This window comes from Meleagris gallopavo, chromosome 12 (genome assembly GCF_000146605.3).
Source record: "Meleagris gallopavo isolate NT-WF06-2002-E0010 breed Aviagen turkey brand Nicholas breeding stock chromosome 12, Turkey_5.1, whole genome shotgun sequence".
Lineage (NCBI taxonomy): Eukaryota > Metazoa > Chordata > Aves > Galliformes > Phasianidae > Meleagris > Meleagris gallopavo.
Genome location: NC_015022.2, coordinates 16268467 through 16289871, shown reverse-complemented (window position 1 = coordinate 16289871; position 21405 = coordinate 16268467). Strand labels below are relative to the sequence as shown.

Here is a 21405-nt window from a genome sequence, read left to right as displayed (position 1 = left end):
ATCTTTAAAATCTTTTTCCACAGGAAAAGGAAACGGGCAAACCTAACTCCAATGTTAAGTTAGGGCCTAAAAGCTCTTCCTAATCACTGCGAAGCCAAAAAATGTGCTTGCCAAAAAATATCCATAAGGGAAGTTAAAGTTGAATCCCCATATTTTGCTTCAGTCCATGCAGAGCAACTAAAATTTCAAACAAAAGCACTATTTCCCTTCCTCTTCGTGCAAAAAAAAAAAAAAAAGGAGTAATGATCTGAACAATGATATGGATATATATAAAAGGGTATTTCTAACTTCAAAGATGACAAAAAACAGCAAGTTTATAACTCCAAGCAAGTTTAAGGCGGGTAGGAAGGTGAGAATAACCAATTTCTACCTCCTCAACTTGTCTGAAGTTCCAGAGCAAGATCTGAAAGAAATTACAATTCCTCTGCTTTTACTATGTGTATTTAAGACATTTATCTACATCAAACACACAGTCACTGTGTGATTAAAGCTGTTCAAACACAATACTTGGCTTTCTCCCAAACTCCAATAATACTTTTCTGCTATATATAGCCTTCTCGGAGTTTACACTGCTTTAAAGTGATACAGGGAGAAAAACAATCCTGATTTTGCATACAAAACAATGGGCTTTGAGCAGGCACATCAGCAGCAAGACAGTCTTATGGAATTCTATCACAATCCCAACATCAATCATTATCTTTCTGAAAAGACAAATAACATCAAGCTGGTGCTCAACAGAAGTTAAAAAGAAAAGCCCAAAGTAGGAAGGGAATAGAAAAAAAAAAACATTGCTATATATCCATATTTTCCATGCATCTTGAACACTGAGTGCAATTCTGGGCCCCTTTTTGATCAAAAAAGAACACAGCACTCAAGAATGTTTAGAGACAAGCAGTGAGTACAACCACAGGTGTGGAGTAAATTCTCTGTAAAGGCAACTAAGTAAGCTAAGATGCTTAAGCCTGAAAACAGATATTTAAAGAGAAAATAAGAAAGTATGACAGAGTTCCACAGAATAACAAGCAAGGTAGAGACAGACCAGACAGGGACTGACTTGTGCCTCTTTCATAGAAGAGCTAAAGAACAAGCAGAAGCATAACTAAATATAAATGAAAAGGGCTTTCTTGAAACAGCATACAACAAACCTACAGAGAGTCTGAGCCAAAAAAATGTTGTAAATGCTGCAACTTTATAAGGGCTCAAAGGATGACTGAACAACTCCACTGGGACAGGGGGGTGGAAATCCATTAATGGTTACTAAATATACGGAAACCACATCCAGCTCAGGAAATCACTGAGCTAAGAATAGTTAGAACCTGGAAGAGGATTACAGAGCAGTGTAACATGTGCATCTCTATCCTACACAACACTGGTTATTTGTTTCAGACCAATCGCTGGATAAAAGATATTGGATTAGCTGGATCTTTAGTCAGACTCACGACAACTATTCCTAAAGATCAGAAGTCATTCTGATGCAAAGCTGCATCATAAATACTTCTTCTGTATGGGAATAGCAGCTACACAGTGAATTTCATTTAAAGGAGCCACTGCTGGAACTTATAACAATAATATCCCCTAAAAATGTGATTAAAAAACTTAAGAGATATTTCTTCTCTGTTTTATGGTAACGTATCTGTAGACACAGGAAGACACTGAGCAGCTCTAAAGGGTGAATGAAGACAACAAACGAACTTCGGTCTCCATTCATTTTTAGGATTACTGATGGCCACGTTCACAGTTCACACAGATTTTTCATCTCTCACCTGTCTGTTCCGTTCGTCCATTATTCTTGTGATCTGTATTTTCTTTCTCCCCATTTTCAGTCTCTTCTTTCCTTTCCTTTGCAATCCAGAAATATGCTAATCCAAGAAATTTCACCCTTCGGTATTTTAACACATGATACAGTTTTCTTTTACTTTGTCTTCAGCTTGAGAAACAGTTCCTATATCTTCTTATAAACCCCTAAAAAAAAAAAAGGTAGAAAAAAATTAATGATGCTTCCTCATCAGTTTTATACTTCCTATTTTCCTAAACTAAATGACATTCTGTTTCATAGCACAGCATTTGGGGTTGAGGTTGGGGGTGTGAGATACAACAGAACTGGGAATGCCTGTACTTAAATATGACAGAAATCCCAGACAGAAAATGTTCTCTCAACAGAACTACTCTACAGCTACCAAGATGCCACAGATAATTGTGAAGCTCACACAGTTACACTCTCCACTACAGCCTGCAAGTTTCACATTTGCTACTAAATCAATCACCAGTCCAGGACTGGTGCATGAAGTGCCCTCATGGTATTTTCACGTGGTAATAATTCATCAAATCAACGTGCTCAGCACTTACTTTTAACAAACTTCAAGTGTATTTTCACTTTAAAAATTATCACAGCAGCAAAGCAAAGCAAAAAAAAAACCACCAACCTTCTAAGCCATATACCCACAGCGCTCAAATTAACATCAACTCAACAAAATGGGAGAAAAACTGAAAATGAATAGTCCCTAGAACATCGACTGTACACTAAAACGCACACTCTGAGATTAATTAGGCACACCTCACTCAATTACCACCTAGCAATCATTAAAACAAAAGGGTAAAAACAGCCACAACATCAGTTCATAACCTCTCCAATTTTCCAACCCAAAACATCTCCAGAAATCAAGTGTTGCATATTTTAATACGGGTGTCACAATGCCAGATCCTCGAGGCCATGTATAGAAAGTGGTGCAACCACATCACCATCAGACAGCTAATAGGCAGAGACAGCAAGAGGCGATTAGTCACAGGCTGCACTTCACAACACATCCCATCTACACCGAGGAAACAGCCATGCCACTCTGATGCAGCTCGGGGTTAAAAAACAGAAAAGGAAAAAAATAAAATAAGAGGCGGAGGAACATCATGAAAGGAAGGGATGTCATCTCACATTTACCTGATAGCAACAAGGGATTGTTTTGGTAAAACATAAAACGTCCAGCAGTTCTTAGAAATGCTGTTCAATGGAATTGAAGACCAAATGAATACTAGGTGATATCCATTGGTCAAAAGGAAACGAGCTCCATGTTACTTACACTTCACAACACTTGACATGCACGCAGTGTTGCATCCCCTTGTATTTTTTTCACAGAAAGAAAAAATTCTTCCAAGGAGTTTCTAAACGAGTATGGAAAGTGAGTCAAGGCCAGAGCAGGAAATGTCCACACAGCCGAGTGCAGAGCAAGTATCTGACATGAAAAACAACAGCTGGCACACAAATTTCTACTTTCTCATTGAAAACACACCAAGAATATCCACCAGACTATTAAGCTTGAATTCATAAAACACGCAGACTAGCGTCAGCTGCCTCTTTCTCTTAAAAAAGATTCACCCCATGTCTGATGACATTAAATTTAGTTCTGCAAAAGTCCTGTTGCATTCCCCGAACAAAGCTAATAAAAGGGTCTCTCTGAGCAGCTATTTAAAATTTTGCAAGGCTTTATTTTTTAAGACACCATACATGACTGAAATTGCTGTCTGAGTACATACAGAATTAGCAGACTCCTGTGTCTGCTCTGTAAAAGCAGCCATCAGCACAGCCACTACCTGAGAGTTGATACCCACAGACTCTGAATGATACAAGGCAGCCAACTGTTGTCTTCATCCATCATGTCAGTCCTGATCTCCATGCCTTGTATCTTCCTTCAGGTACCTTGTCTCAAAACTAAACAATACCACCCCCATCAATCTCTCCTTACACAAAGCTGTTTCTGGCCAGCAATGCTGTACTCCTTCCCACCCTCTCCCATTTCTCTCTGCTCTTCCTGAAACACAAGGACCAGCAGTGTGCACCTTATACAGGGTAAGAGATCTATAAACATTTGCAATCATTTCCCATAAACGCATACTGTTGCGGTTTTATTTTCGCTCCTGGTTAGCAGCAGAACTGACACCGGTCTGTCCTTGCTACGCAACTGCATCAAAACCATACCTAGCAGTTCTTACTTTGCCAAGTCGTGCCTCTATTGCAAACACACCTGAAGTCACAAAGCCTCTTCATTCAGATCATCAACACATTTTTGCCCAAGTAAAGGAAAGTTAGAAGGATCAATGCACATTTATTTCCAAATGTAAACATGAAATTAATGTTAAAACACTGTGTGAAAGGTAAAGTTATACTTCCTTGGTGACTGAACCAAATTACAAACAACAAAAAACTGCTTTCCATCTACTTTCATGGGCATTTCATACTTTTTTTTGGAGAGAATGTCACATATCTACTAAACCAAACGGTAAGAGTAAGGGGGAAAAAAAGAAGGAAAAAAAGCCCACGTGCCTCAAGATAAGCTTCAAGCAGAAAACAACTTCAGCTCACAGTAACAGCAAGAAAAAATGAGGCTGGTAGCTGTCTAAGTACAAGCCTCTGTTATTACATAAAAGTAACATTTATTCACATTTTCTGGATTGACTCTTTCCTCAATCCATCCTCTGGATTGATTCTTTTTCCACACATGTGGAAACACCCCATTAAATAATGAAAGACATCAGAACCACATGCAGAAATCTACCTTCATGGCTGCATATTTTCAGCAACTCAGATCAGTTCATTTATTCTCAAGATTGCTTACAGTTTCATAAATAGCGGAAGAGATACAACTTTAAAGCAAGGAAATTGTATCTGACCTACTTACAAAGCTTCTTTCAAGGGTTCAGTGGAAACAAATTACATCTGTGCAGAACTCTACAAGGTCTTGAAGCTTTCTGGCAGAACAGGTTAGGAAAAACTGTGTCAGAATTATAATCCTTCCATTTATTTTCCTTTTATTTCCCTCTGCTTCTCTTTGTTTTCTTGGAACTTCCATTTTCCCCATCATGGTTACAGGTTACATCTGACAGCCGCATCAGCTCATGTACTGCAGTGCATGTGAAGTAATGGAAGCCATGAGGTCAGACAGCCTTCATGGTACCTCCCGAAGACCTTCACCACATCCCAAAGACCTTCATCTGTACACATCCGTTTTACATTGCTGAGCCTTGCCTGGGAGTTACTAAATAGGAGAGCAATGCTGGCAAAATCAACATCCTTTTGTAGTCCTAGAGAAGCCAGTGCTGGGTATTTTTGTAGATCTGGTTGTTCTACCTCAAAGCACGATCTGATAGGCACAGACTGCACAACCAACTCAAGGCTGAGCAGCCCATCCATTCATAATTCTAATACTCTGCATGCTCAACAAGGACACAACCAGAACACATTCACACACGTATGACTACGAAGATGAGGCCCATCACCAGCTTCTGACTGTTACAGCTTAGCAGAGCGGATAACACAGAGCATCGCATTCTTCTGTACTGCCTGCAGACATCGAAGTATCCTCCTCCCCCACCCACAGCTCCAAGGGGAAATGGCCAGAGAAAACCAGGAGCCAAAGAACAGCTTCACCAAGATCATTAATTACAAGTCTGAAGGGCTGCATGGAGAACAACAGCACGGTCTAACCCTTGAAAACAAGACTGCAAGTTGCCACTGATCTCTCACTTCTTGCTGTGCAGCAATATTAGGAAATACATGTGTTTTCCATCCTCTGTTTTAGTCATTCTAGATCCAGCACAGCCTTATAGTCAGTCAGACCAGCCTAACAGCTCCAAGGTCCTCAGCCAGCAAGTGATACACAAGTATTGTTACAGAACAATAAACCAAGCCTCAGCCAAAGGAATGTTTTTTTCAAGTGGGACAACACAAAAAACAGGAAGCCATGCACAATTCTTTATTGATACTCTTTATGTGTGATAAAGCACTTGTTCTGTGCAGCTGAAAGAAACACCACACACGGAAATATCAATGTGTTTCTTATTAGAGCATTTAAATCATCTCCTAAGAGTGGATATGGTCCTTAAATTCAGTAACTAAAACATTAACTCTGTTATGACCTTCTTATTTGTAAGTTACACAGCTTTTTGAATCAACTTTGCAAGACTTATTAGAAAAGATCTCAGAGCACTCTATAAAAAAGCAATTTCACTGTAGAACTGCAACTCTTGAATATCAAACACTGTCTGTCTCTCAACGTGGACTTTTCTGCCACTTCTTTTCAAACAGCAGTACGTCCTGCCTAAAACAAAGCTGAATAACCACATCTTCCTGTGAACAGAGCTACAAAGTTCTGAACTGCATGACAAATGAGCTGGGATTCGGACGACTGCTTTCCAAACAAGTTTTATTACCCCAAGAGCACACATTTTTTTTTAAGGAGGATTTTCCTGAGCTGGGTGACTAAACAGATTTCAGGAACCATCAGCACCAGCTCCAAGGAAGAGCAGCAGTGTCCTGGATCAGGGACAGCTAAGAGTTCTGCTGCTACCAATTAATCACAATTAGATGGGTTCACATTGCCACTAAACTCAGTGCCCAAACGTTGTTCACACTGGTACACTGTTAGAAGCTTGCTTGGCCTACTGAAGTGCAGAAAACATGCAGCATTCTATTCTGAACATTTACTCTCTGGAAGCAGATCAGCCATACCAAGCTACCTGTAGAAACACACATCTCGACTATTTTCTTCACGTGACATTAAATTCTACCTTCTCATTCCCATTTCTTTAAAACTATCCTAATGATTTGGGCATCATCACCTTAAAAAGCACTTTCACGAGCTCCACACCATGGACTATCAAAGGGTTTTTCCTCACCCTACAATAAAAGAACAAAATACACAGTTTCCAAAGGCCGTATTTGCCAATTAGCACACAGCTTTATTCTGGTTAGTAAAATCCTTTCTCAAGGAATTTTCCTCAGGCTCACTGGTACATTCTTAGAAAACACTAACAATGTAACATCCCACTAAGTCAGATCACGCTTTGGGGAAAGAAACAAAGTTCCCGCTGGAAATTCTATTTCCAAAAGTCTCCTTTTTCCACCAGTTATCTCAGTGACACTCAGACTTTAATTACTGTATCTTGGCTCGTTACTTTCTCCATTTCAACTTAAGTTCATAGATGAGATGAGTACAAATAATCTTATTCGAAAAACAAAAAATAAAGAAATAAGTAAACACCAAAAACCAAGCACCACTTGCATTTGGTAAAGATATCACATCTCACTATCTCTAAGTTCTCAGCAGTCCCACATGTCACACCTACACTAGTCACAATGGAAATCAGAACAAACAGGACTCTGGGCAGTGACTGAAGCAGGTGGACAGAAGATGGTTTCACAGTTACAACCACTGAACCATCCTGAACTCTTACCTTGAATGAGTCAGATTTTGTGAAATTCCAGACAAGCTGCATTTCCATTTTTTCATGTATGGTCACTCACTATTTCCATCATTCCACAGATGCTGAACTTGAAATGCTCTTTCAAATGACATTAAACTGTAAAAGCTGTATTTATTTCAGTTTTCTTCTGCAAATGCCAAATAAAACAACTCCATTTAAGAAAAAGTGTCCACACTAGGTATACTAAAACTGGTCAGTGTACAACTAGCATTGCTCCCAAAGGTAAGACAGAAACCACAGTAGATTTTTCCTTAGTTTGCATGTATTTACAAGGCATTTGACTGCCCATGTGTTTTAGTTTTTTTTCTATTGGAAACCAACCTAGATGGTAAGCTGCAAGCTAAACTTATTTAACACTTATTAAATCACTCAGAAACCAATGTGATGTTGTGATTCGCAGCAAGACCTGTAAGGCTCAGCTCAGCAAGTTCTGATTGCTCATCAGTGACTAAACTTCCAATAATTCACTTTTCACAAGAAGAAGAGTGCCCACTCTGCCTATAGAGCACAAACTGCTGAGCTCAGGCGGCAAACAGCCACATAACAGCCACTTCAACACTTGTTATCCACCAAGCATCACTGCAATCAGAAACATCTACAGCTGACTGCTGGAATGTAACAGGATACAAAGGCAGCCATAGCTTTCACAGGGCTCTGCTTACACCTTCTCCTTATATAGTTTCCTCACAGCAGACTTCATAAAATCTGACATCGGTGGAGTGTGAAGATTTTAGCAAGATACAAAAGCAAGTATACGAGAAAATGGAAGTGTAGGAGGATTATAAACAAGATTCTTCCCTGAGCTCTGTGCCTTGGACAGCAAGTTGCGGCTTCCAAATCACACTTCAATCAACAGAGGCTTTGTAAGGCAGAGCAATGCTCATATTTAGGAAACTTCTTCCCATGGTTCAGCTCATTCTCAACTACCTGCCTCTTTCCAACTCTTTCTTAGTTTTTCCTCAGACCCTGGAGGAGCGTCAGGCTCCCACCTTCTTGCCTGGCTCTCATTGCCCCAGCAGTGATGGGTGGTACCACAACCACTTTCCTGAGCATACTCAGTTTCTTACTGAATGCACATTTCCAGTCTCCCAGGGTTCCACACGATCTAGGATCTCTTTTTAAGGGAACAAGACAGGAAAAAAATGGGGAAAAGTAGAAAAGATATCACATAACAAACTATCTGTAAGAAGCTTTAAGCCACTGAACAATTACACAGAAAGCTTTCTTGATTCAATGTCTGATTAAATAACAGCATGCAGTCATATTGTTGAAGTGCAACAATTATAAACCAGAGACAAGAAAGACAACATAATGCTGAAAACAGCCTGCATGCCTCACTGAGACATTCAGCAACCCTAAAAGACGCCTACATGTTTCTCACAAAGGTTCGTGGTGAGGCTCTAGTGGTAACATTCAGCTGCATTTGTTCAAAGCTCAGTCTCTTCTAAAATTCAGCTACACCACCAGCTTAAACTTCTACCTAAGAAAAACAGTTAGTATATATCAGAAATTAAAAGCAAATCCCAGTGAAGCATTCCTTGCACCTTTTTTAAGCAAATAGCCATGTTATGTTTTATAATAAAACACCATTTTGGCAGGGGGTGGGGGAACAACAGGGAAGTGTTTGAAAGCACACAGCACAGCACAGGACTTTTTCAAACACGTGTGAAAAGTGCCCTTGTAATCTAAATGTTTTAGATCTAATTGAGAGTCAGTTAGCAAATAATAAAATAACATACAGGTGAGACTAATCCACTCAAGTACGTCTCAGGAGCGATCTATTGCAGAAGATGAAATCAAAGCAGCATTACAGACAGCCTTAATGAATTTGGGAAGATGGTGCTAGGCACCCCCAGCCAAAAAGCCACCTGATTCCTAAGAACTCTCTAATTTCAGCAGCTACTTTTGAAAGCAGCCTAGAATGAAATTCCTCAAGACCTAAAAGCATCTTATTGATTCAGGTACTTCACAGCTTATTTCTTTTTCTCGCTGCCCTCCACCGTTCCTAAAACAGCACCAAGCTACTATCCAAACCAAGCAGTGGTCAGACCATTAAAGACAGTTAATCACATTTAGATACATGCCCCCATGCCTGAACATATCGCAGTAAATTCAGTTTCTACTGATAAAAGAGTATTATTCCAAATATTTCCTGCTGCTGAATCCAATCTTCCCCTTTACTGGCAGCCAGCACCTAGCAATCTGATTATTCATGCATCATAATACAACACAACCCAGCCACCTTGACTCACTTACACAAACATTACCTAAACTACACCAAATATAGCACAGGGAATCTTCAGATAAGAACTGTTCTCTAAATAGAAACAGTTTCCTGAAAAGAAACCTAATTCTAAAATTAGCTAACTCAGAAACAACTTTTCCTGAGCAGCACCAACAAAGCAACACACAGAGAGCACTGGTTTACCTGGCATGGGGAAATTGTGGTGTTACAGTAACTCTATCACTGAGTGTATGGGCAAAGCAGAGCATACAATAAAATAATTTTAATCCAGCTTTCTTGCATATAACAGTGAATAACAAACTTCAGACATTTGATCTAAGCAATATTACTGTTCCATAGCAAAACTACTACCTGCAAGTAGCATGCAGCAGGATGCAATGTTTCTGAAGTCAGTTGGCTTATCCTTTAAAAACCCAGTGACTATAAATTAAAAAAAAAAAAAAAGAACAGTCTGACCAGTTTGTTCCAATAATTGCAATAAAAGCATTATGCAGTGCGCTGGAAATCTTCAAAACTTCCCACATATTTTAGCGTTTCTTCCTGTCAACAAATACTAACAAATACCCACAAACGTTTTCAAAAGCAAGCAAACCTTAAAAGCACATTTTAAGCACAACAACAGGATGGTATCTAAGTAGTGCAGCAGTCATTGTACGCACAGGACCTGCTCACCTAACAGCCAAACTAAAGGAGCCACTACAGAGTTCTGAAGAAGGAGATCCATCTGGTGGGAGCTCAAAAGAATGCCCAGAAAGATTCCATCGAGGCCCCAGCCAAGGATCAGATCAATATCCACACATGAACTACATCACTGAAACCTTGAACAAAGCAAGGAGTATTAAGAAAGGCAAGATATCACAAAAGCTGGACCTTACTGTATGGTGAGCAGCCTGTTTGCTATTGCATTAAGCAACCAGGAATCTGAGCCTAAATATGCTCAGATTGCCATAGACTTTCCTTGCTAAAAATCTCTCCCATTGAAACAAGTATATTCATTTAACTAAGACAAAAGCACTTGATGCAAATGCAAGCTTTCTGGAACTGCTCAGAAGATGTCTCTGACTTTCCTGCTCCACTGGCCACGTTCTGCTTGGTGCTAGGGCTGCCCAGAGCTGATGATAATCAGGATCAGTCAGAGATCACAGTTCAAAATGCAGCTGGACATCCACACCCACCATTAGGTATTAAAAATGGGGGGAAAAGTGCAGCTTACTATCCTTATTTTGAGAAAGGAAAAAAATACATATCCTCACTATCAAAGTGACTGGCAGAAATGCCAACAAGCAGCCCTACAGACTCTTCTGAAGGGCAGGTTACATCAGCAGCTTCAGTCTCCTGCACTATTAGACAGTCAAAGTGGACATCTCAGCATAAAATTATTGTATCAGTGATTTATACCTGCTAGGAAAATGACAAAAAACAACATCCATGGTTGGATCCCTTCCATCCATGCTGCTTTCTTGTTCATCTCTGACAAAGACTACCTAAGAGCTACAGAGCATATTTGAGTTGTAAAACAAGCACGTAGAAGTTAAGACATGAATGACTTCAGCCACATGGCATTAGCTGGAACTGCTGCGGTTCACATTGACTGCTGTACCTTATTTTGGTAAGAGCAGTTACGTTCCATTATAAGACACGAATACTGCCTGTAGTCCTGCTAGATGGCTAAGTGCAGTCTGCAGTGGGCAAGTTCAGAGAGCTGTGACAGGCCTGGAGCAATGAGTGGTTAAAATCAGGGTTCAGCTCCTGCACATGAAGTGACAAACTTAGTCAGAATACATCAGTGATTTATTCTAACAGTATCACTGGAGTGCATGAAGAACTTGCTCTCTGTGGTATGACAACAGAGCATTTAATCTTCATGAAGAATCCCAAATGTATCAATGAAAGTTAACTGTATATAGCTGAATCAGATGCTTATTCTGGTTCATTATTCTATAGCATCTTATTTTATTCATTTTAAGTAAATCTTCTACTAACACATGACTACACGGAGTTATATTAATATAAAAGGTGAACCACAGCCAACTGACATGCACTTCACAGCTGAGAGAAATTTCAAGAACCCGCTTAGAAGTGTCACACTTAACCTCCTTTCTTCTCTAAGGCATCTTAACGCTTAAAAAAAAAAAAGGTTATTGTTGAGTTCTCGTGGCTTTTGGTACGTTAAAACCTTCTTACTTGTACATGCTGACTTGAAGTCTTGCAGCAGCTGAAGCAATAAATATTGACAGCTCGCTGGCAAACAGCAGAGATACCAGCACTCAGTCTCCAATTTCACTTGCATCAGCAAAGACAGACCCTAGAAGGGGCAGTGCATCTTGTGTCTAAAATGCACACTGCTATTACTGCTGCCTTTGTATTAAAAACACATTTTACCCTCTAAGACCAGAGCATTGCTGAGCACGCCCAGAGCACTCCGAAACCCTTCACTTAGCTATTAAATCTCATTGCAACATACAGATACATAACAACAAAGCTGACTCTGCCCACAAAGCACACTGCAAAAAAACTTGTGATTATCCATTTCCATTCTTCCACGTCCTTATATTGCTCAGCTCATTCTCCTCTGATTCTTCACACACTTTGCATGAGGCCACATTTTGCTCAACAAAAACTAAACAGTCAATTTACAGCAAACATGTGGGAAGCCATATGCCGAATTAAGAGATACTCTGACAGCACAAAAGAAATTGAAAAAAAAAGTTAAATGGATTTTAATTAAGAAATTGTGTTGGTGATGGAGTTCTGCTTTCTTCCCAGTTACTTCATAAATCCTTTACAACAGAAAAAAACAAAAACAAACAACAACAACAAAACACACACACACACAAAAAAACCCACCACGGAGACTGACTTTGTTCTCAAAGCTTTTGCTCATGGTTTCATCTGAAGCGAGGAGATCTTCACCCTGGCACAGACACACCTAAGTTTACAGTCCGTGTCTGTATCTGTACGAATTCACCAGCAGGCAGTGCCGACACGTTCTGCAGTACGCAGCTCTGATGGGTGCAGCAGTGGGCACTTCCTCTGTGCTATCACCCTTTGCCTGCTTTCCAAAGCCAGATATGAAAGAAAACGAGCTTACCTCATAACTTCAGGCACACACTGACCTTAACACGTTACTTATACCAGTACCTGTGAAGATTTCTCATTACGACTTTCAAATTTTCTTTCCTCTTTCTCTAACACTTAATATAATCTATTTGGGTGGTAATATCTGATCAGCAATTTTAACAAGCCTACCTTAGATGACAGATGACAGGTACCTCCCTCTGTATGCATCACTCTTTCAACAAACAAACTCTGCAGCAGAGAAAGAACGACAGCATACAGATTCTGAAGACATAAATGCACAGTTCATTAATTGCTGAGTTGGTTTATGGCATAGGCACACATAGGTACCACATCTAGAAAGCAGTGATGCATTGAGGTTTCATTTAACCAGAGTAAACTATAATTTCTCCTTTTAGATTTTAATGCTACTAAGTCTGTCCAACTGCAATATCTGCAAGCTGTCAATTTGGACACACACACACAAAAAAAGAAATACTTCTCTCCAGTGCATCTTCAGACTCAAAATTACATTTTGATCAAATGGCTGCCCTTGCCTAATTCTTTCAGTAGATGGAACTGATGCCAGAATATTCCTAAAGAGGATGGCAATGCTCCCAATAGGCTTCACACATGCAGGTGAGACAGCTGCCACACCTCACCCTCATCCTTTTTTGAAACAAATCCAAGTCAGCCTCAAGGACAATGCTCACTCCAAACAGCTGGAAGGAAGCAAGGCACCAAATGGACCAGAAGGCCCCAAAAAGTAGAAGACAAGCACGACTGAGGATGGCAGCAGAAAGAGTTAACAACGAGTGCATCTGTGGTGCTTCATCCAATACGATGCCACAAAGACGAGCACGTGTTTGTTTTAACTCAGCAGATTCAAACAAACACTAAAAAGGGACTTCAAGGAAGAAGATGGTATTCTTTGACTCTCTGGACACAAAATCAGTTAAGGTGAACTCAGTTCTGTACAAACTGCTTGTATTAAATTTTTCCCATAAGAGACATTAGAGTTTAGCTCTGCTACAGCAAATGCACGAGGAGGCCCACATTCCAATCAACCATCTGAAGGGAACAACTATGCCAGCAGAGCACTACATGTGCCAGCACTGCTTTAACCCATTTACTACTTGAAAGCACACACATAACCCTTGGATTTATGCGATTTATGTTACGAATTTTTATGATTCAGGTCTCTGAAGCTAATTGGTTCGTCCTTCTCTTGTTATGCAAATTTAAGGAATAAGTTACAATGTTACAGACCATAACGTGATGTATACAACTGATGAAATTTAAAACAGGAAGCATTTTTAGCTGGATAGGATATTCAGTTATATTTGGAACGTTTTACTGGTTTACTACATCAACTGGGTACACAAGAGCTACTGGAACATATAACTGGAACAATAATAAGGCAAGTTTCATGGCATAATGTCCCAACAATTTCATAGCAGATGTTCTCCATAAAAGATATTGACATATAAAGGCACATTATCACCACATCTATTGACATACAATTATAGACACGCTGGCATATAAAAAGTACAAACAAATCTGAGTTGTCAAAATTAATGAAGCACGCACTTCAAATATTTTATCAACCTCTGTTGCTACACTTTCCTATGTCATACTGCAATAAATGATACATCAGAGAAAGGCAGGCTGGTGGGGAATGGAAGGCAATCTCTCCTAAGGGCTGCCAGTGGATTAACATGGGACATTTGGGATAATACAGTTCATGGTCTCAGATTGCTGCCTCAGGGGTGAAAAATAAAAAGAATAGATTTGATCACAGAGCTCAAGAGAGATAAAGAGGTAAAGAAAGTACCTGTATTTCATCAAATTCACATCCTTTTCTTTACAGATCAGGGAAGAAAGCCCAGCTCCTTAATCTGAAATACCCAGCACTGAAAGTGGAATGGCCGTCAGCTCCAGTACTGAAGCCAGAGGCAGCAGAAGACGCAGAGCTCTGCTAAGTGCCCAGGCAGCTGGCTCACACACAGCTCAGCCTGCTGCGGCTCTGCTGAAATCGTATCCATGCTGGCTAGCTCTGAGTTATCTCACATACCTACTTGAGGTGCAACTCCACGCTTGCCACATGCTAGAAGCACATCTGGACACTGCTCTGCTTAGGCAGCAGCTTCTCGAGATTGCTCAGACATCACCAGTCCTCCTCACTGGAAGAAAGAGGCCTGCAAGCACGTTGTGGACATTGCAAGGGAACATGAGGCAAAGTACACTGCCCTGTGGTAAAAGACTGGGTTTCAAGTAGACTTCACTCAGACTGCATAGCGAGCTAATTAATTCCTTCAATTAGTCTGTAGAGACTAATAAACAAGCAGTTTATCAGTGACAAAACGATAAAGAATATCCCATTTTTACAGGAATGTTACAATATTTGCAATTCCAATTGCTCAAAGGCTAAATACCAAACTATCAGAAGCTCACAGGATGGTCCTGACACACTGACCAGTTTTATGCAGACATGAGAATTTCAGTACAATTAACAAACACAAAAGTTAATGTTATCTCTTTCATCCTTCATGAAGTTTAAGCCTACAGTGTCATTATAAGATGTCTCACACTACTCATGCCTCAGAAATACCCTACTGCCTACAGAATCACAGTGAAGGCATCATGTCATCTTTGGGCCACCTTCACCTCCAGCTCTGTGCAGCCATCAGTGAAAGCCCCCCACTCCCCGCCCCACGGGAGCACAGCCACTGCTGCTACAAAGAAATAAATTTCCTCTTTTTTTGAGAGCCATGGTTCACCTCTCTGCAACTGTGAACCACGTGAGCCCAGCCGAATTACTGCGTTCCAATCTTCTGCTTCCTGCTAGACTTTGCATTTGACATGCTGCTGCCCAAATACTTAACCCAACACTTCCTTATTTGCATCAGGCTCAAGTCCATTTTTGCATTACATCATATTTAAAAACTTATTTCCATCCTGATGACTCAAGAATTACATACCATTCTGACTCTCTATTAGAAAAGTCACAGCACTGAGAAATAAAAACAAAGCAAAGCACATTAGAACTGTACACAGGTTTATAGAAATTTGAGATCAGATTCCCTTGGTAAAGAAAGAAAACAATAAAGGCACGTAACTACCAAGCAAGTTACGTTGATAAAACACAGCAGAGCCCATAATCTTCAATATGAAGACAATTGTATCAAGATATGATAGAGATCGTATCTTGAGAGATATCAACACAAAATCTGTCTAGAAATAGTCACATTTTTTCATTCTTGTAATTAACACAAGTTTCTGATTGCACCAAGAAAACTATGACTTCCAGATTTGACCAACACAGTAAAACAAAAATTCAAGTGTTTCTACTGCAAGCAAACAATATCAGGGTCACAGGGGTCTCAGGTCATCCAAACCACATAGTAAAGAAGTGCTTTATTTTCTCAAAGCAATAACACGTAACTGGTCAGCTTTGGAGCATATTCAAAACACAAAGTAGAAGCTGGGAATAAAACTGTTCATGCAGTGTACCCAGCTGACTGAGCTGGAACTTTACTCGTGAGAGCATTACGTGACCAGAGAAAGAGAAGATATTAAGATAAGAAACAAAAAAAGAAAAGCTCCTTGTTGAGAGTAGAATTCACAAGACTCTTAGGAGAAAAATACACCAGCACTTCACTGCATACATCCGATAGAAAACTCATCATCAACCTACTGGGAAGTGCAATGAGTAAGAGCGATGGACAAAGCAGAAAAGAGGAAGTTAGGGAAGCTGAGGATAAAATACTTCAGCTCTACTTGCAACTTTCTCCCAAAAAAAGATTAGAAGGAACAAAAGTTGAAGCCTGACACATTCACTCTTCCAGATTACCACACCTAGGACCATACACAACACAGCTTCAGCTGTTAATATTCCTTCACTGCAGCCAAATCACTCTACATGCTATAAATGCTCTCCAAAACGCTGTTCCTTGTCAGAGTGAGAGGGCAGAACAGGGCCAGAGATTGTTAAGCCGTGCCCAGGCAGGGAGATGAGGATGAAGGTATTTGCACTGGGGTCAGAAAGCAATCAACCCACCCCAAAGGCCAGGCACCAAGCTTAAATTTCCTCAGCAGTAAAACACTCCAGCAAGGCGAGGTTTGCCAATAAAAGTTAGTTGCTGCTAAACCAACTGACTAGCAAAGTCCTCCAGGCCACAGCAGAACTCCTAGTTTAACCTTCAGGTACCAGCTGGAGAAGTGGAAACAAATGGAAAAACACAACAGTCTCACAAATAAGAAAATTATTATTTTTAATCTTTTGTATTTTTCCATGACAAGAGCTGATGGAAGCTGTGCGTGGCAGAAGGAAGTCTGTAAGTCAGAGCTGAGCCTTCTCAAAGCCAGGCAGCCACATGGCCACGTCAAACACCGCTGCTAGGAGCCACCACCGCCATCAGCAGCCGCTGCCAGCACCGCAGCACCTGCAGATCCGAGCAGCTCAGCAGCCTCTGCCACACACAGCAAAACAAACCCAAATCTCTGTCTTGCTGCTCCTTGTGATTAGTGAAGGCCATCCGAGCCAACGCTGCTTTCTTAGGAGAGAAGCACCAACCTGGAGCACAGGCAAATTCTGGATCTACAAGTTTTACTAAAAGCCACAAATTTCATTTTAGTCTAACAGTGTAAATTACATATGTAAGGAAAAACGTTTGATTATTTTATGAAGGATGACTGATTTAAATTTACTGCAACAAATACCAGAAGTTGGGGCCTCCGTTTGAAGGCACTTTCAGCCTATTTGTATAGGCATTTTACAAAACAGGGCCTGATGAATCAAAGAACCTTCACCTGTTCCCATAATACATGAAAATGACCAAACCACATTAAATACAGAAACAAACTGAAAAAGAGAAAAGTTGGTTAGTGCTGCCTGTCATTTGTTTAACTGGAATGTATCAAAGAGTTTCAGCCTTCTTCTGCTACAGATACAAACCGAAACAGGAACTCACAGCTCCAAACCACAGGGGACCATGTGACAGCACTGCTGGAAACGCAGGTGTGGGGCACTGCCATCCTCAGCTCCCAGCAAACACCCAGGTCTGAACTGGTGTATTCCGCCTCTCTAAGGCGTCACAGAGAGGAACTGGACCCCTAAGAAACGCTCTCCATAAAGCAGCAACTTCGTCCCCTTTAGGAACTACAATTAGAGAGCACTGTGTGACACCAAGCAGTGAGAATAAAAGGAAATAAATACTTTGTGTGTGGGTATCCTACTGTGCCACCGGCTTACACAGCTATACTCAGCTAACTGGTTTAAAGGTAGCCTGCATACATTTTGTCTACACAAATTGCAGTCACACCTCTCATCCCAGTACAGCTTTACCTTTGATCTAGGAGGGGATCTGAGGAATTCTGGCTAAAGAGACTAAAAGACTATTTTCCTGAATTTGGTCTCTAATCTGAAAGACAGATCTAATTAGTATTTTTCCCCATCGTGAGCTGTTCAGTATAGTAGCTCAGCAAGTCTTTCCAACGTGATTAAGATAAGCCAAGGAAGCTGCTGTACACAAAGTAGAGGTGCCTGGAAGCTCGTTCCATGTCTGAGCACAGCGTGTGCCCCCATCAGCCTGCAGCTGAGCTCAGGGAATTCCAGGACAGCACCTCAGCTCTTTGGTGCATTCTGGATACCAAGACTGGCAATGCCAATACAGACCCAGAGCTACATTCGTTTGACTGACTTTACTGAGGCCCCCTCACAGCTCTGCTCAGTCCTGCAACGTAGGATTGTAGAGATGTTCTCTAAACAACAGTAACCCAACCAGGTATCGCTCATTTACCGTGATGTTACTTTAGCTGGGCTCAAACCACCTCCTACTCCTAAATTAAAAATTAAAACAATTTAATATGGGGCTACAGCACAGGAGAAAGAATGACTGGGGTTCACATAGCTTTCTCAATCCATACAGCAGAAAGACAGTTCTGTACATACACACAGAAAATCACTAGAATGCCTTAGTTTTTTTTTTTTGGATACACATGAGGTAAGTCAGGTATAGTGTATAATACAGGCAGCATGCTGCATTACAGAGATGACAATATCAAGATCTGACTAATGTGTATTAAAGAAAATGCTTGCACTACCATGGGAACGCTGGTAAGACTCACCCCTAAGTCAAGTAGACTAAAGGAAGCTTTTCTGTGTTAGACTTTCCCTTCAAATAATCTCTGTACTACTCCTTCTGAGACACAAACATTAATACCTTAACAAGGAACAAACACACAGGCAATTTCATCTTCACAGATGTAAGGGGCACAAGGAACACCACAGAAAGGATACTACAGCCAAGGATTTGGCTGCAACAGTGAAGCAAATTCACTGAAAATTCATTGTAATCACTGTTCATGAATAGCAGAGAAACAAGGAAAAGTGAAAAATGAAGCCTTACAGAGGTTACCAAGCTTACTGGGAAGTAGAGCTCTAACAGGAAGAGAAGCAAACTCAATCTCTTCATCTTCACTGCTACTGTAACTCCATCTGTACACATGAGAGTGCCAGCAATGCCAGCAGACCAAGCTAGTTTAAAAATAAACTGCCTATAGACTTCCCTAGTTGGTGCCATTTACAAGAAAACCTCAAGCAACGCTGCAGCACACACAAGACTTTCACACACACAATAGTGTTGAAAACTACTTTTCTCCTTGAGTACTGTACCAAATCCACCTGTCTCGTGGCAGAGGTACTACATCAAATCCACCTGGAAGAGAAACTCAGTGTTAGAATTGGTTTGTAACCACCTTTTAGGATACAAGGCTGTCAGCCCAAATTCAGCAACTATGTAATACAAGCACTTCCACACGTCTTGTTGCAGGGTTTGAGAGATCAAAAGCCAGGACCTAAAAACGTCAATGCAGAAGGTTTTTGAGACTTGAGAATGAGCAGATTTTCCAGAAAATTATTTCTCAGTCTAAAAAATAGGAAAAGCTTTCCCTAAAAATCATTTCACTTGTTGAAACGCGGGAAGTATATTTTCTGCTTACAGTCAAGAGCAGACAGCTCTTCATATTTCCAGCACCAGCTACTAGGACTACACATCTGAGCAAAAACAACCACTGAGATCACAGTAAGAACTGAAACTGGATTTTAATCAAGAAAAAGCAAGGAAACTTGGCACATAATTTATTATTATCTGTAGGATACCTCTTTTTCTGAAGCAGAAAAAAACCAAAACATACATTCCAGACATTACAGAATCGAGCTGTGAATCTTAACTGTATTTCACACCAAACTCCTCCTTCCACAGAACAAGAAATAAGAAGTGCCCTAATCCCTCAAACAATGTAGCAATAATTCACTGTCTATCATTTAAATGCATGCTTTACCCCTCAGAATCAATGTAAGTACAATCATTTTCATCAATATAAGCAATTGTTTCCTTGCTCAAATTTGTGTCTAAGGAGACTGTAACAGAAAAGGAAAGCTAAGACAATTATAGAAGGCAGCCAAACCCAGACACATAGTTCCAAGTATGCTGATATATTAATGGTAAGATACTTAGAAGTCTAAAGGTCTGAGACCAGAAATACATTTAACTTCAAAACAAGGAGGATGAGGCAAGATTACAGAGGCTTAATGCCTCTCAAGGGTAAAAGTTGATGAACCAATCCAGACATACTCAAGCTGCAAATGCAAAAGAGAACTTAAGCAAAGGAATACCTGTGGAACCAGTTTCTTATCTTCATTCTGTATCACTTGTATCTTGGTTGAAATAATTTAAAAAAATGCTACTTTCTAGTTAATTTAATTGTCTGTTGTCACAAACTCCTAAAGAAAAGCACCTGTAAATACTCACGCAGGTGGGCTGAAGCATTCCTGCTCAAGATGCACAGCTGCTTAGGGTCTCACCTGCTCCTCCATTCTCTGGGGAGAGCCCAGGCTGGCCCTTCACTGGTCCAATGCTGCTAACTGATCAGACTATTTTAAGATAAGCTAATTATGCCAGTGCAGTATCTTATAAGCCAATAAGACTAAGCAGAAGAGTCCATGAAGAATTAAAAGCAATGAAGTACGGATAAGACAGAATGAAGAATTGTGATCTCAGCTATTTGAGATAAGAAGTCCAGAGGAATTTGAGTCTGGTGAGTGACTCAGGATATCCAAATACTTACATTCTCCTGCGCCTAACAGTTCTAGCAGGTACCAAAGAAACTGCACAGGAAGGGCTGTCAATCCTTACGGCTTCAGAAAATTCTTAATTCCTGCCTCAGAGGACCAGCACAAGATCTCTAGGGCTTGCTTGTAGGCACTGCCTACATGCACGCAATCAGACAGCTACAGAAACAAATACAGATGCCTTAAAAACAAACAGATCTGAAGAAAAATCCTTAGCTTATGAGTTTGTCGCACAGAAAGTTTTCAAGAAGTTTATCTCATCATCTCCTCATTAACATTTCACCAGAGGAATGTACGATGGAAAAGCAGGCTGAAGCCTCTTTTGAGAACAAGTCAGCCAGCACCTTCAGGAATATCGAGGTAGGTTTTGTTACTCAACAATTCAGCCATAAAAATCCCACGTTTAAAAAAAAAAACAAAAAAACATTCAGGAAGTCCTCAGTAGAACACAGATATAATCACAGCCCATTCATCCTCATTAATAGCTTTGGATTTAGCCAGTGTCAGACAAGTACAACAGTGCAAGCACCAATTACTGGAGTGTTTCAGGGGTGCTGCAGAGCTCAGAGCTTGGTGGCTGCACACACCCCAGCTGCACCCCCACCTGCAGCCCCCAGCACTTCCCTGGGCAGGCAGGCATCTGTGCTGATGTAATGTAAAGAGAAATGAGCTGTATGGAAGGGAAGCTCTGGAAAATCAGGGAATAATGGAAGAGGCA

General features: G+C 40.5%; 1 protein-coding gene across 1 annotated transcript in view; it reads right to left on the bottom strand.

Moving 5' to 3' along the window:
* MEF2A (myocyte enhancer factor 2A) overlaps positions 1 to 21405 on the bottom strand; it is a 76113-nt gene that overhangs the window by 47596 nt on the left and 7112 nt on the right. The window contains 1 exon segment of the mRNA XM_019619561.2: positions 1764 to 1962. Within this exon segment, the coding sequence (XP_019475106.1) occupies positions 1764 to 1817 (54 nt within the window). The 5' untranslated portion in view covers positions 1818 to 1962.